The sequence below is a fragment of the Panulirus ornatus genome, chromosome 47 (assembly GCF_036320965.1).
Source record: "Panulirus ornatus isolate Po-2019 chromosome 47, ASM3632096v1, whole genome shotgun sequence".
NCBI lineage: Eukaryota > Metazoa > Arthropoda > Malacostraca > Decapoda > Palinuridae > Panulirus > Panulirus ornatus.
In genome coordinates, this window is record NC_092270.1 from 8,660,692 (window position 1) to 8,678,310 (window position 17,619).

Sequence of the window (17,619 nt, forward strand, 5' to 3'; positions counted from 1 at the left end):
AAATTTCTCAACACAAAAGTGAAGTCCATGTTTCTGCCAATCATCTGCTAAGCTCTATCATTATCCTTCACAAACAAAGATAAATCTCATCCTAGTACCATACCCTATCCATACCACTCCTCGTATTCATACATCAAATGAACTTTAATCAGTTTAATAACAATGGCAGAAGGGATTCTCATAATCAGTATACAAGACTACATTTTTGTTTTATACCTTCTCGCCTTTTCCCACCTTAATAAGGTAAACTTAAGAAGAGATAATGTCCTCCATTGTACACATCCAATCTCTTGTTGTCATGTACAATACACCAAAACCAAAAGCCTATCTTCTAAAGCCAAGACCTATGGACTAATCCATTATTTACCATTTCACATACCTTGGTTCAGTCCACTAACAGTATGTCATCTCCCATACACCAAACTGATCCAACTCGTCACATCCACAGCATGCCTCTTGCCATCCAGAATGTTCCAGCTCTAATAAGAGTGACATAAAAGCATCCTTCAATCCATCCTTCCATCTTCTTGGTCTCTCTCTCTTCCCCCTCCACTATGCCATGTAGATCCTCTTGGTTAGTGTCTATTAGTCCATATGACCAGAACCATTACAGCACACCCTGATCAGCTCTCTCAATCAGACTGTGCTTATGCCCATACCTTGCTCTGACACAATAATTCCTCTAATGCCAGCATTAAATTTTCGTCATGCATTACAGACATGCGGAAGTGCCCTGCACTCTAAACCCGAGGAATAAAAGAGTAGTCCCAAAGCCAGAAAAAAAGTTTGTGGGAATCATGTACTGTGTGCAATGTCAAAAACCCGGACTAGGCTATCTCTTCCTGCCCAAGGAGATATCACCTCAAAATGGGAGACAAACCAGAATAAAGTCTTTACTTATCATAATTACAAGAGTAAATGATTTACAACAATTATCACTTACAGTTATAACTTCTGTATATCCGTATCATCACCATAACTCCAATAATATGTACTCTATCATGATTATGCCCACAGCAATATATCAAATTAAACCCCAAGACTTCATTTTTTAAAGAAAATTTTCAAAGAATCATCTAAATACTTTGGCTTACCACGAATAATATCCACAGTAGTTTTCTTGCTGGTGCGACTTTTTGGCTGTGACTGAGGGTGCTGAGTGTGTGTTTTAGTAGACTGACTGCGTATCATCCATCCTCTTGTCAAATCTACGAAACACAATAAGAGCATTAACCTTGCATAACCATGGTTCAATTCTTTAGGATTTTTTACCTTTCCTTACATCTTGGCTTATTTCGTAATTGTTAACGTTTGTATAACACATACCAAGTTCTTCATCTAACCCAACACTTTCCCTCTGTTTCATAACCCCATATAATATGAGGTTTCATAAAATTTAGAAGTATTCTCCCCATGTACATTTGCATGCTATACATCATATAAGGTGATCAGAAAATCTAATATACAAAGGTAAAAGTGTGTTTTAGGTATGCATCTTTATATAATGATACCCTGACACTAATCATACAACACAAAATCTTTAATTTCTTAAATGGACAACTAAATGGAAAGTACCACACTTCATATACCAACATTAGATGGCGTTCTCTTTGCAGTCTCACACAACCTAAACTAGATATCAAAATAAGTATTTCAAATCTAAATAAAAGGTACATGTCAGGGTTTGTTCTTTTATGTGAAACACTGTTTTATCATGTCAAAAAATAAAAATGCACCGTTTACCAAAAATTTGCTTTGTGAATATCTAGTTACTTAGTGTCACTTTGTTAGTGGATATATGAACTATCTTACAAATGGAAATTTTTCATAAATACAGGAAAAAAGTAAATGATATTTCAAAATTAATGAGATGAAGTGCACTGTCAATCATAAGGGGCATCTGTTTCTTGATATGAATCTACTTTGTTCCACTATCACATATGAGGTGGACTATGCATCCCATTCTAACTTAAGTATTCTTTTATGAGCATCAAATGGTTTTTTAACATGTTCACCACATTTCTATTTTGAAGTTAATGATTTGATGTGAATTTTCGTTAACTTTTTCTTGTCTTTTAAATTTTTTTTTTTTGGGGTGCAACACAAACACCAAATGAATTATGCTACAACAGTTGGTTTGGGTTCATAACTTTGATCTGTGATGGCTGCATTTCCAAGTTATTTATTTGAAGGTGGATAACTACCCTCCATTTCACCCTACAGAGTCTCCCTCATGTTCACAGCCTATCTATCTATTCCAACAAAGAATCTTGTTTCGTTTAGGAAATTATCACTTGACATCCCTAAGTTCTATATTAATTGTACTTATTGAAAAGACTCCACAGATATGTGTTTCGTCCAAATTTATGTATCTTTTTGAAGTGCCCCTCCACTTCTGCCCTATACTTTCCCTTCTCGCAGCTGTCCTCATCCATTTCAAAATCAACTGAATAAAACTAATACTATAAATCAAGAACCCAGGATTAAATCCCTTCTTGTACTTTTATTCTTCAAATCTGTATCTTTCTCTGGTGCCTCTAAACTGAAACATTACTCTTCCCTCCGGCTCCACTCAGTCAACTTTAGACATATACATAATCCTCAACGTCATCTTAACCGAGTCAATCTACAATCCTTGTGATATATATATATAAAAAAAAATCTGCAAATCTCAAGGTCTAGAAGCATTTATTAAGGCCGAGTTGGGGTTTTATGTCGGCAAGCGACTGCAGTTGCCTTAGCTACCCTCGAAACCACTGACCTCGTCTGCAGCATGCAGCACACCGCCGGTCTAACAGCCTTGCCTCCTCTCCTTGCAGCACTATTCTGGCACTTGTTCTCGGTATGGCACGGGTTCCAGGACGAATTAATCGAATAAAACAAATTACAGGTGCCATGCTTCACCCAACTTCCAAAATCGTGATAACCATAACAAATCCTGCCGTCCGGCTAAGAGGGTTGGAATATCTTTAGGATTAAACGTAGGATCTTGATACGGAACTTGGGGTGGAAGTACCTTTAGAACTTATATTCTGGCTGTCTTTTGTTTCAGTATCGCATTAATAAATACTAAATAATGTTTTAGTTTCGTTGCTTATACAGCAGACGACACAGTTTTGATCATAAAGTATGTTCGAAAATAATGACGATAGGTATTTTCATACAATTTGTGATGATTGAAAAAAAGAAATATCAAAACTCCATGATAAATATGTACATTATTATGATATCCTTTCAGTCATGATGCTGGACATTATGTAACAGGTGAACTCTCTGAACTTTGCCTGCACCCATAACCTGCTACGCGCTAACATATACTCTCAAAATATACACCAACTTCATATATCTCACATTACATGTGACAATAGGTGCTAATTAAAGACCAGGATTTTTTGTCAATGTTGTTTTACAGTACATGTATCTTTTATCACAAAATGACAGGCACAATTAGACAGACACGAAAATTACCATGACCTTTTGACCTTAACCTTGTAGACAGTCACTCAGGGGTGAGAATATTATCTCACTGAAAACATTTGTCTGACATATCCGCCTAATAATTCTTTCATTGGTTCACAAGATCAAGAATATGACACACGGAGATCCAGATGACATATTAAAAAAAAAAAATCTTACTAGAATTCATTGCAAAGACAAGCTGATAACCTTACTGTCATATGAATATCACTGATCTACAGTACTCACCACGTCTCAGAATTATGCCATACATACCAACAATCAAGAGAAGGAACTACGTTGTAGACACAAACATTGAGTTTTTGTAACGAATTTGGCGTCAGCAATTTCACGCCACTTATAATGATCATTTCGGATTCGCTGCTTACGTATTTATCCACCAGCCTCTCTAACTGGAGGGTGAACGGCTGGGTTGGCTTGGCTGGGAGCCGACTGCCAACATGTGATTCACAGGCAGCAAAGCTGAACCACTACACATGTACTGAAATATAACTCCCCCAATAACATATGATATAATCTTACTCTTCTGTACTGATACAAAGTGTTTTGGGGTGTCTCATCTCGTCATGGAATGTGATGACTGAGGGAGGTGACGGAAAAGGAAGCGAAGTGAAAAGTCCCATGGTGCTGCAAGAGAGAGAGAGAGAGAGAGAGAGAGAGAGAGAGAGAGAGAGAGAGAGAGAGAGAGAGAGAGAGAGAGAGAGAGAGAGAGAAGGCGTTTCGAAGATTCCTTGGTGCTGCTACAGGAGGGAAGAGGGGCTGTCTGGTTCTTGATCATTTTGCAGCAGGAAGGAGAAGGCGCTGTCGAGGTCCCTGATGCAGAAAAGGAGAAAGCATTGTCGAGGACCCGTGGGTGTACTACAAGTGTGATGGGGCGTTGTTACCACGTTCTTGTGATCCTACTGCTTCAGGAGAGGAAGGGCGTTGCCGAAGACATAGAGGTTCTCATGCTGGTGGAGGGGGGGCCAAGCCAGGGTTGCTCAAGTCGCATGGCTCAATGCGTTTCTTGGGCGACGGTACATCCAAGGCAGCGATGCAAGGCCTGAGAGATCCATTGAACCTCATACTTGTGTGGTGTGAATTACGATTGCGTGCAAGGCGGGGGGGCGGCGGTGGAGTGACGTTTCACTTACGTCACCTGGATTGTGAATTGTGACTGTAAGGAGAAAGGCTTTACGACAAAGCCATCGGGAGACCGTGGTTGCAAAAGCCGTCAAGGTTAGATTCTACACAAGTTACTGTCATGATGCATATGTGGACTATGATTGAGTGAGGGCAAGGAAGATTTTACCTCCAAGAACATCTCGTAGACTTTGTTCTATCATGCTGTCGAAGTGAAACCTGGTCGTCCCTTCAGTCCTGATAGACAACTGTCGTTTATTTTTATCTATCTATTATACTTTGTCGCGGTCTCCCGCGTTAGCGAGGTAGCGCAAGGAAACAGACGAAAGAATGGCCCAACCCACCCACATACACATGTATATACATACACGTCCACACATGCACATATACATATCTATACATCTCAATGTATACATATATATACACACACAGACATATACATATACACACATGTACATAATTCATACTGTCCGCCCTTATTCATTCCCGTCGCCACCCCGCCACACATGAAATAACCCCCTCCCCCCGCATGTGCGCGAGGTAGCGCTAGGAAAAGACAACATCGGCCACATTCGTTCACACTCAGTCTCTAGCTGTCATGTGTAATGCACCGAAACCACAGCTCCCTTTCTACATCCAGGCCCCACAGAACTTTCCATGGTTTACCCCAGACGCTTCACATGCCCTGGTTCAATCCATTGACAGCACGTCGACCCCGGTATACTACATCGTTCCAATTCACTCTACTTCTTGCACGCCTTTCACCCTCCTGCATGTTCAGGCCCCGATCACTCAAAATCTTTTTTACTCCATCTTTCCACCTCCAATTTGGTCTCCCACTTCTCCTCGTTCCCTCCACCTCCGACACATATATCTTCTTGGTCAATCTTTCCTCACTCATTCTCTCCATGTGACCAAACCATTTCAAAACACCCTCTTCTGCTCTCTCAACCACACTCTTTTTATTACCACACATCTCTCTTACCCTTTCATTACTTACACGATCAAACCACCTCACACCACATATTGTCCTCAAACATCTCATTTCCAGCACATCCACTCTCCTCCGCACAACTCTATCTATAGCCCACGCCTCACAAACATATATCACTGTTGGAACCACTATTCCTTCAAACATACCCATATTTGCTTTCCAAGATAACGTTCTCGACTTCCACACATTTTTCAACGCTCCCAGAATTTTCGCCCCCTTCCCCACCCTATGATACACTTCCGCTCCCATGGTTCCATCCGCTGCCAAATCCACTCCCAGATATCTAAAACACTTTACTTCCTCCAGTTTTTCTCCATTCAAACTTACCTCCCAACTGACTTGTCCCTCAACACTACTCTACCTAATAGTAACTTTGCTCTTATTCACAATTACTCTCAGCCTTCTTCTTTCACACACTTTACCAAACTCAGTCAACAGCTTCTGATGTTTCTGACCCGAATCAGCCACCAGCGCTGTATCATCAGCGAACAACTGACTCATTTCCCAAGCTCTTTCATCCTCAACAGACTGCACACTTGCCCCTCTTTCGAAAACTCTTGCATTCACCTCCCTAACAACCCCATCCATAAACAAATTAAACAACCATGGAGACATCACACACCCCTGCCGCAAACCAACATTCACTGAGAACCAATCACTTTCCTCTCTTCCTACACGTACACATTCCTTACATCCTCGATAAAAGCTGCTTTTAACAACTTGCCTCCCACACCATATATTCTTAATACCTTCCACAGAGCATCTCTATCAACTCTATCATATGCCTTCTCCAGATCCATAAATACTACATACAAATCCATTTTGCTTTTCTAAGTATTTCTACAAACATTCTTCAAAGCAAACACCTGATCTACACAACTTTTTATCCCACTTGCTTCCTACCGCAAAACCACTAGGCTTCAGTACAATTCGAAGATAGGAATACAGGAATACAGACCCCTAAAATCATCCCAGCTTTAACGCAAACGTTAGGGCAACATATAGTAATCTCATCAGTACATGTCACAAATGACAACACTGCAATGTGTAGAGCTGGCATATGTGGAGTTGGTTCCCTTCCCTCGCCACTCCATCACCCGTTAGCATGGAAGCGAAAGCCTTCTCCCGCCTATTTTCAATTACTCACGTTCTGTTCACCTCTTTGTGTTCTCTTGGTACTGTTATGTAACACGATTAACACAGGGATTAAAACCATTGACATTAAAAATACAAATGATACAAAAAGAATAGATTATTCACAGGGCACAAACAGTTACATTAACCTAATCCACATGTCTTCAAACCAAGAAATCTCTTCCTTTACACAAACAATTACGAGGAGGAGTAGTAGTATTAGTACACCTTACACAGGGTCGAAATATAACACAAATAAATGCAATGCAATGCAATACTGTGGCTACAAATTATGGGCAGAAAAAGAAAAAATCACACTCCATGGCTGGGCACCAGCAGCTGAGGGAAATCGGGAATCGAAGCGAACTACACAACGGTCAGTTCTGACTGGTTAAGGAGACGAAACAGGCAATTGAGAGGTTGACTTAACAAGGACACACGCCCCACCCCCCCATCTCGACTGTGGTTGGCTAGAATGATAAACAAGAGGCCTGTGAGTGAGAAATAGATGAGCGGTTGCCTACCCCAAGCGACGCACAGTGACCCAACTGCACGTGTGGCCACACCCACCCCATCAGTGTCCACCATGTAAGCCGTGGACATGTATATGATTCACAACGCCGAGTCTATACAATATGATACATCCCAACACACACACACACACACACACACACAAACACAATGTCGTAACCCACACACACACACAGATCCACACACACAACACAATGTCGTAACCCACACACACTCACACATCCACACACAGAACAACACAATGTCGTAACCCACACACACACACATCCACACACACAACAACACAATATCGTAACCCACACACACACACACACAACAACACAACGTCGTAGCCCACACACACACACACACATGCGCGCGCAGAATAACAAATGTAACAGTATTACTTAGGCTACTGTTTTCGTGAGGTGTGTCTGCGCGCGTCTCTCCTCCTCCCGCGGCACGGGAGAGCTGGCCGCTGCTTCCCGTCGCTTGTGCGTGGAGACCGAACACAACACGAGGACTGGCCGTTATGATGCGTCCTTTTATTTCTTTACGTATGGCACGAGGTGGTGGAAATGATCTACTTCCTTTCGCCTTTCTTTTTTCCTATACTGTTTTCCACTTGAAGTCAGTCGGGTCTACCACCGCCTAAGGAGCTTAAGAGGATATCAATCCTCTCTGTATTCCTTGTCAGCTATAGCAAAAAAAAAAGAAGTAAATATAAATCACAATACGTATGGCAAACGCTTCGCAAAATTCTCTAGCAGACGATCTATTCGCATGCATGACAAGTGGGAGGAGGCGATTCATGAGAAACAGGAGACCCAAGTGTGGCTGATAATGATAACCTGCATTAATTTCTCCTTATGAGCGTGTAGTAAACCCAACCCTTGAAGGTGCAAAGGTTACGCAAAAAAACAAAACAAAAGATAGACGCAAAAAAAAAAGTGCTGTCAGTGGATTGAAGCAGGGCATGTGAAGCGTCTGGGGTAAACCATGGAAAGCTGTGTAGGTATGTATATTTGCGTGTGTGGACGTATGTATATACATGTATATGGGGGGGGGGGGTTGGGCCATTTCTTTCGTCTGTTTCCTTGCGCTACCTCGCAAACGCGGGAGACAGCGACAAAGTATAATAAATAAATAAATAAATAAAAAAAACAAAAGAAAGATAGACGCAAAAAAAAACAAAAGAAAAGATAGACGCAAAAAAAAACAAAACAAAAGATAGACGCAAAAAAAAAAACAAAAGATAGAAGAGAATTCCACAGCGTCCTCGTGCACGGTATGGAGGAAGCGTCCTGAGGGCTAATCCATGTGTGTGTCTGGTCACAACACAAAAAAAAACTATGGGAAGGAAACAGCCCACAGCGGGTCTGGGACACATGATGACCCTCCCACCCCCGCCTGGCGAGGGCTACGACCGAAACGATACCTGCAGAAGATAAATAGATAGATAGATAGAGAGAGAGAGAGAGAGAGAGAGAGAGAGAGAGAGAGAGAGAGAGAGAGAGAGAGAGAGAGAGAGAGAGAGAGAGAGAGAGAGATGGACCGACCCTCACGGCCTACGGAAAAAGAGATGGGAGAAGAGTGATACTAATAGCGGGAGTGTTTATGAGGTGGGAGAGGGGCTCCACGCTCGGTTGAGAGACAGGTGGAAGACGAAACTCTCCTGGTACAAGAGCAAAAACCCCTTGTGTGGAAGATAACAAGGCACCTAAGGGTGAATATGGTTGAAAGTATGATGAATCCCCCACCCTACACAACATCGTCAATAAGGTTGAGAAGTATGTATAATTCACTGCTCATATAGGACAGTTGTCACGTAACGACAGAATGACCATACTGGCCCTTCCCTCCCCAAGCGAGCAAGTAACACACGACGCTTCGAGATCCCTCCCCCCCAGGTTTCTTCACGACTTTACCACCACCACCGGCGGCGGGCCCTCATCTGCAGGAGCCCTTGGGGATTATACAGACGGGGTGTTCCGACGCTTGGCCCAGCCCGCAGTGAGGAGGTGTCCACGCGTTGGTTAACAAGGCACGAGGGGGCACACACACACACACATATACACGCAGAGCATTACTCCCCTACCATGTTCAAATCTCACCGCGCTGCACTTCGAGAAGATGGCCAGCGCCCTCCTTTGTTTTCGTCGCTCGCCCAGTAACAACAGACCGACGTCACTTCCTCCTAGGTGAGCCTCCACGGCAGGTGTGGGTAAGTGCTGGGCTGGGGAACAGGTCTATGGGCGCCCTCCGGCACAACCAGCAGATTACAGCGAGCAGACCATGATCCTGGGGAGGTGGGGGGAGAGATATGGATGCTGGGGGGAGGGTGTACGGTGGGAGGGAGGAGGTGGAACCCCCGGGAGAAGCGGGCACGGTGAGGGGTGGTGTTGGAGCAAGGTTCCGCCGACCGCCAGTCGAGGGTAGGTCGCCGCCCGCGCCACACCGTCTGTACTTAAAGTGCCGTGGTTCTTAGCGTCGTCGCACGCTGTGCCGCCCACGCCGACACAGAGGGAGCGTTCGCGCATCGCAGGATACTCACGCCGGGTGTACGGTTGCTGTGTTTCTGAGGGACGCGCTGTGGCGTCGCACACCACAGGAGCAGCATCGCCAAGCACCACACCTGCCCCTTGCCATGGCGGTGAGTTTGCCCCCTCCCCACCCCACCTTATTCTACCAGTGGCTCAACCAACCACCCAGAGATTAGTCCCACCCCACAGAGCCATCACCACACGAATCGATCCACTTAATGAAGCAACCATGAAAGACTTGATCCACTAATTACTCCAACCACTGACCTCGAATCTATCAGCTCACCAATCCATTTACCTACTGATCCAACAACTCAATTAAATCCACCTACTTACTAATCTATGAACAATCCATCTATTGATTCTTCAGCACACTCATCCTTTCATCCTCTGATCCGTCAACTCACTAATCCATCACAGGATCCGTCCAGATTACTGATCCACTCTTCAGATACACCCACTGATCCAGTCCACCAGACAACTCTTCACCAGCAACTCCATCAACCCTCAACCATCCACCGCTCCATCCAGGTGCTGATCCACATCCCCCGTTTGGTCCACTCACTGATCCGTCCAGCTATTAATTCACTGAGTGATCCGTTCAGAGATCCACCCAGTCCACTATCCACTATCTTCAATCAAACTACTGCTCTACCCACTCACTAATCCACCCAGTTACTGCTCCATCCACTGGCTGATCCCTCGACCCGTTTGTCCAGGTAGTTACAGACTAAGTCACCTACCCGACCAAGCAACCACAAATCCATCCACTCGCTTATCCATCGAGGATCCTTCTTTACACAGAACAAGGCTTCGTCCACAGGATGTTGGTCAGCTGGTCTGCTGGTCGTCTTCCTGACAACACCCCCCTTCCTTCCCCTACCGAAATCCCCACCCCATCCCCCATCTCCGACCACAAACCCCATCCCTCATTCCTAACTCCCACCCAACCCCCACCGCTTCCTTCCTTGTGCCTGAAGACCTGCTCGGACTCTCTCTCTCTCTCTCTCTCTCTCTCTCTCTCTCTCTCTCTCTCTCTCTCTCTAGTAGGTGGTAAGCAGCCACCGACCAGGGAGATTATAATTACATTGAACAAAAGGTATCGGCAACAGTAATTCATGGATCATCAAGACATAGGTGAAACACTACTGGAAGGGAAGTGCAATGGATAGTGTCTTGGATGACTTTATCAAGGCATCTGACCACAAGCTAATCTTAAAAAAAAAGAAATTGCAGAACAGAACTCGAGGGGTAAATCAGAAAACGGGACTTACAGAAGATTCTTATGACAAAAATAATTGAGGCACAGCATTAGCAAATGGGACAATGTCGAAAATGTATTATTAGTTCTTCTAGCAACTGCATCAGACGTGGACAACATAAAAAAAAAAACAAAAGTATAGAGACGTTTGGCTGATGCCACCAGAATAAGTAAAGTGATAAGCACAAAAAGAACACCAAGAGAAAATACAAGATGAATATAATGAATTCAATCATGAAAAATTCGAACACAGCCAAGGACGTAACGGTTACACTCTATAAGGGACGTAGTAGAAAGAGGAGAAAGATAAGTCTGCGCACATATATATTCTAGTATACTGCGTCGCGATCACAATGAGATCTTCGGTCCTGGTCATACTTGGATGCAGAAAAGAAACCACAATTGCGTTCCGGTGACCGTCCACCGTGCTACCTATTGCCCTGTCTTCTCTTGCGTGACGTCACCGCCACACACACACACACACACACACACACACTTTCCTACTGCTTGTCTGGGGCCAGGGGTTTCGTCCCACCACAGATTCATGGGGGGGAAAAAATTCGACCCACATACATATATGGTATAGAAGCTCTTAAGTACCTTACGTTAGGTTAAAAAAAAAAGGAAAAAAATAAGATAACGTTATGTGAAAGTATTGAGACCAACACTCCCACCCCCCCACACTTCTTTTCGCGAGCAATGCCTGGTGCTGCCACTTTCCTACCTTCGTACTATCATCGCCTGTTGCTATACATACATAGTCATCGTAGCTGTCAGTTTATTCTAAAACATGAAGTTACATAGTATGATATTGCTGTACTATGTTGGGCAACTATATGGGGAACTGTTTCTCCAACGTCAATAAGTGGGAAAGTTTTAAGAGGCATTGCCTGTGATCAAAACATAATCGTCATGAAGCTACCAAGAACTCAAGCCTAATCATAATTCAATAAATATTCCCGCTTAAATGTCTTGGAGTTGCATGGCTGACAACGGGGCAGCGCTTTTAAAGACACGGTCAGAACAAAAATATACAGGTATGTATTCATGAAGCAACGCTTTTACGTTGGTATTTTATGAAAATGATAATCTATATGCATTACTGGTGATAAAGGCAGCGTTTCACAAGCACTATTTGTGTCTCAAGCTTCTGACCTGTCGCAATTTTTCTTTCATGAATTTGCAAGAGAACCATAAGGTTCCAGAAGTTTCGGTAAGTATACTAGTAAAAAAATTATTCCCACTAAAATACATAAAAACGTCAACACAATCGAAGGCACACTTATATTACAGCTCTATTGCATACTTTCTAAAATCATAGAGTCTAAATTTATTTGAATGACTCGGGTAATAAAATAAAATACATCTCTTGATTTCGTTAGTTTCCTACCACAGAGTTCGCTCAGTAAATGCCATTTCGATATGGGGCACGTAGCGTTCACTCCAGCCTGGACACGCGTTTAAAGAGTATCTTATTGAAAATAAATTAAGTTCCGTCTTTGTTTATAGGGACATGAGAGATCCTATGTACACAACCAAAGCTATGAAGAGAAAAGGCGCTGGCGGTCAGGCATGGCTCCTCCGATCTCTCACATGGTACATTTCATGAATACTTTCATTTTCTCTTCGAGCAAGCTATCAACGCACTCAGCTACATGCATGCTTGGCCCTTCGACACTGTCAAATAGAAAGAGCAAAGTTAAAAATGACCATAATTACCTTGTCTGTCAGCAACATCTCCCGTGTTGACTTTTCAAATGAAAGGACTGGAGCATTGGTTCCACCCGCGAGTGTGGGGATCACGCGGGAAAAAATAGAATTCAGGTAATTGATACTAGAGATTGAAGCAGTAGATAAATAGGAACGTTGTGTTAAAGGGAGTCTTTTTACCGCGCCTCGAGAGAGTTGTTCTGAGAAGGGGGAACCCATCTAAATTCTCAATGTGCATTTTGTTTTAGGTACGTAAAGTATACTGTGAATAAATATTTTGTCTTGCAATATTAATGTAATACATTACAACATTATTTATTACGATATTACAACATTTTTTTTGAAGGCCCTTAAAAAGTGAGAGCTTAGCTTTTTATTTCTGACATCCGTTTAATGGGTGTTTTTTTATCATACACTTCATCCTTTTTTCGTAGTGCTTTCATTAAATATAATTAAATTCATGCTAATAGCTCCATGTGAAGATCAGTTATAGTTGTTTTGTATTTACAGAAATTTAGGCTTGTAGCTCAGAGATCGAACATTCTACCATATTTTGTTTGGGGTATTTCGGTTTTCATTCTTTGCTTCGTTTTGGTGCCTAAGACTTTCACGTGACAGCTCGTTTTACCGATGTACCCAGTGTCCCGTTGTCCCGTGAGACGGTAGACAAGTATGGCGGGGTGGAAGAAGACCTGTAGGACTCTGGATGAACGTAATACCCAAGAGGGCAAGAGGAACCAATGGGAGAGGTTAGTGTCAGAGCCACAGGCGGTGGAATAATTTTTTTTTATTTTTTTTTTTTTTTTTTTTTACAAATTGTAACAAGGTGGTTTGACTTGAACGATACACTTGTTCGACTGCTTTCCACTCGAATGATTATACGATCCAAAAAGTCGCGCTTTAACCTCGTCAAAAAGAGTTTTAGACCTTTCTCTTGGAAAATATTCCACCGACAGTCGAAGTGAAAGTTGTCTGTGGTGGTCATGGAAAATGTGACGTGATGTAAGTCTGGCTACCAGACCCTCACAAGGTAAATAAAATAATGAAAATTTTAACTTGCAAAATATGGGAATATATATATATATATATATATATATATATATATATATATATATATATATATATATATATATATATATTATATATATATATATATATATATATATATATATTATATATATATATATATATATATATATATATATTATATATATATATATATATATATATATTATATATATATATATATATATATATTTTTTTTTTTTTTTTTTTTTAACTATTCGCCATTTCCCGCGTTAGCGAGGTAGCGTTAAGAACAGAGGACTGGGCCTCTGAGGGAATATCCTCACTTAGACCCCTTCACTGTCCCTTCTTTTGGAAAATTAAAAAAAAAACAAGAGGGGAGGATTTCCAGCCCCCCGCTCCCTCCCCTTTTAGTCGCCTTCTACAACACGCAGGGAATACGTGGGAAGTATTCTTTCTCCCCTATCCCCAGGGATAGCATATATTCTTTTCTTTCAACCTATTCGCCATTTCCCGCGTTAGCAAGGTAGCGTTAAGAACAGAGGACTGGGCATCCGAGGGAACATATATATATATATATATATATATATATATATATATATATATATATATATATATATATATATAAATAGAGAGAGAGAGAGAGAGAGAGAGAGAGAGAGAGAGAGAGAGAGAGAGGTGGATAGATATATATATATATTTTTTTTCGTGGCATTTGATTACGACGTCTTTTGCATTGTCATATGCATGTTCAGCTCCCATGGTGGTTCATCACCGCCCCCCCACCCCAAGGAACATGATTGTCAGGGCCGTGTTATCAGAGATGCAAGTAACGTCCATTGGCGTGTGTGACTCTCTCTCTCTCAAGACGGTCACGTGATTTTTTCATGTCACTCAAAACTTGAAAATGAATTTAAGCCTTAGCTGCTTCACCCACCTTATCCAGAAACTGACATAGTGATCTACCCATCATTCAACTTCCACCTATCCAGTAACTGACATAGTGATCTAACCATCATTCAACTTAGTAAAGTTTCGATCAAACACAAGCCAGTAAGACTTCGATAAAGCACAAGTCAGTAAAGTTATGTGATAAAACACAAAGTAGTAACGGTTTGATAAAGCACACCCACCTGACTGGCCTACCCTTAGCAAAGGTTTTGAGATGATGTTCTTAGTTAACCCAGCGTATCCTGGGGTTCAGTTTATGCGCACCTCTTTTAACAAATTATATCCTTGAGAATAGTAAAGGCACTAACTTCAATTTGGCCTTTCCTAGCATGGCTCTGGCGAATATAAAACCTCCAGCCAAACCAGTTTTTTTTTTTTTTTTGCCTTGAAAGAAAGGAAAAAACGTTCGCTCCATCCAACTCCAGCTTGGAACTTGGTAAAGGTAAAAAAAAAAATAAACCAGCTTAACTTATCTAGCTCCAGTTATGAAGGTAAACCCACAAGTCAGATGTAAACCTCCCTTAAAAATATGTGACTGGTAGGACGACCCTTTAACTTCAAATTATGGAAACGTAAACCTCCCTTAAAAGTATGTGACTGGCAGGACGACCCTTTAATTTCAAATTATGGAAAGGTAAACCTCCCTTAAAAGTATGTGACTGGCAGGACGACCCTTTAATTTCAAATTATGGAAACGTAAACCTTCCTTAAAAATATGTGACTGGCAGGACGACCCTTTAACTTCAAATTATAGAAACGTAAACCTCCCTTAAAAACATGTAACTGGCAGGACGACCCCTTTAATTTCAAATTTTTTTTGGAAGCATGGAAAGTGAAAAGGTGTACGAGTAGTTCTTGTTTATACCAGTGGGATAGATTCGAACCCCCGGACATGCCAGGTTCCAGGAGGTTCCCCGCCCCCGAGGCAGAACCTGGCAGGTTGCCAGCGGCAAGCCACTGTCCTTCCAGTCAGCGACACTGATGGGTTCATTATGGCGGCCACCCCACCTGGTTCTTCGCCAGTGACTTTTTAAAGGAATTCTTGCCTCGCGCACGGCTGCTCTCGCCAAGGCCTTCTTATCTTCTCCAGACATTTTTTTTTTCTTTTTTAAATCATGTGAGCATCATCTCGTAGTTCCTTTGATGTAATACGTGAAGGATATATTTGCCAGGCGTGCTCGTGTTACAGTACTATACAGGATACGTTTATTTAGTTCATGACCTTAAGTGAATAACGTAAAATCATGATGATGAGATTTGTGAACAAGTTAATGAACTCGTATCATTATTCCGGCACCCAGCTTCTCTGGACGAACCCACGCGTGGAGTTCTTTTTTGACTGTCACAGGTGAGCGATGGAGCTCAGGCCCCGACACGCCACACGGGTCTAGCTAGGGTGCTCGTAGGCAAGTTTATTGTTAATTTGGACTTGTGTTGCATACTATATGAACCACAGAAACAATAATGCTTCTCATATATATATATATATATATATATATACGAATAAAGTGTATATGAACGCGTACCTTCATAGAACATACAAACCTCCAACAGCCAGGATCGAACCTGGGACCCCTTGTGCAAGAGGCCGGCATGCTAACCGCTAGGCTAAGGGACTGTATAATAGGAAACAACTATTCGAAATACTAAGTACTCGAATACCCTTCGTCTCACTATGGTGAGCAACGGGGTCTATCGGTTGCTCACCATTGTGAGACGAAGGGTATTCGAGTACTTAGTATTTCGAATAGTTGTTTCCTATTATACAGTCCCTTAGCCTAGCGGTTAGCATGCCTGCCTCTTGCACAAGGGGTCCCAGGCTCGATCCTGGCTGTTGGAGGTTTGTATGTTCTATGAAGGTGCGCGTTCATATACACTTTATTCGTATTCATATAACTCCGCGTTGTACAGTAAGGTTCGGTAAAACGCTATCAGCTGGCTATGTGTTTTGTTCGGAAACAACCGATAGACCCCGTTGCTCACCATTGTGAGACGAAGGGTATTCGAGTACTTAGTATTTCGAATAGTTGTTTCCTTATTATACAGTCCCTTAGCCTAGCGGTTAGCATGCCTGCCTCTTGCACAATGGGTCCCAGGTTCGATCCTGGCTGTTGGAGGTTTGTATGATATATATATATATATATATATATATATATATATCTTCTTTCTTTCATACTATTCGCCATTTCCCGCGTTAGCGAGTTAGCGTTAAGAACAGAGGACTGGGCCTTAGAGGGAATATCCTCACCTGGCTCCCTTCTCTGTTCCTTCTTTTGGAAAGTTAAAAAAAAACGAGAGGGGAGGATTTCCAGCCACCCGCTCACTCCCCTTTTAGTCGCCTTCTACGACACGCAGGGAATTCGTGGGAAGTATTCTTTCTCCCCTATCCCCAGGATAATATATATATATATATATATATATATATATATATATATATATATATATATATATATATATATATATATATATATATATATATATATCAGGTTACGGTAAAAGATTACGAGCGATCGGGGACCTGAACATACAGGAGGGTGAGAGGCGTGCAAGGAATAGAGTGAATTGGAACGATGTGGTAGACCGGGGTCGACGTCCTGTCAATGGATGTGAAACATATAAGGTAAACCATGGAAAGGTCTTTGGGGCCTGTATGTGGATAGGGAGCTGTGGTTACGGTGCATTACACATAACAGCTAGACCTAGTGTGAATGAATGTGGCCTTTTTTGTCTGTTTTCCTGGCGCTACCTAGCTGAAGCGGGTGGTAGCAATGCTAATTCCTGTGTGGCGGCGGGGAGGCACCGGGAATGGATTGAAGGCAAGCAAGTATGAATTATGTTCATGTGTATATATATATATATATATATATATATATATATATATATATATATAT

The 17,619-nt window shown here is 42.1% G+C and overlaps 2 protein-coding genes across 3 annotated transcripts in view; one reads left to right on the forward strand and one right to left on the reverse strand.

Moving 5' to 3' along the window:
• PolrMT (mitochondrial RNA polymerase) overlaps positions 1-2,947 on the reverse strand; it is a 39,411-nt gene extending 36,464 nt beyond the window's left edge. Inside the window, exons 1-2 of the mRNA XM_071689660.1 lie at positions 2,762-2,947; positions 1,095-1,208 (exon numbers count right to left, since the gene is read on the reverse strand). Coding sequence (XP_071545761.1) covers positions 1,095-1,208; positions 2,762-2,897 — 250 coding nt within the window. The 5' untranslated portion in view covers positions 2,898-2,947. The remainder of the gene's footprint in view (positions 1-1,094; positions 1,209-2,761) is intronic.
• Positions 2,948-9,648: 6,701 nt separating this feature from the next.
• Positions 9,649-17,619, forward strand: part of LOC139763515 (sodium- and chloride-dependent glycine transporter 2-like) — a 135,328-nt gene continuing 127,357 nt past the window's right edge. For both annotated transcript variants that reach the window (XM_071689668.1, XM_071689670.1), the window contains exon 1: positions 9,649-9,890. In XM_071689668.1, coding sequence (XP_071545769.1) covers positions 9,885-9,890 — 6 coding nt within the window. In that variant the 5' untranslated portion in view covers positions 9,649-9,884. The remainder of the gene's footprint in view (positions 9,891-17,619) is intronic.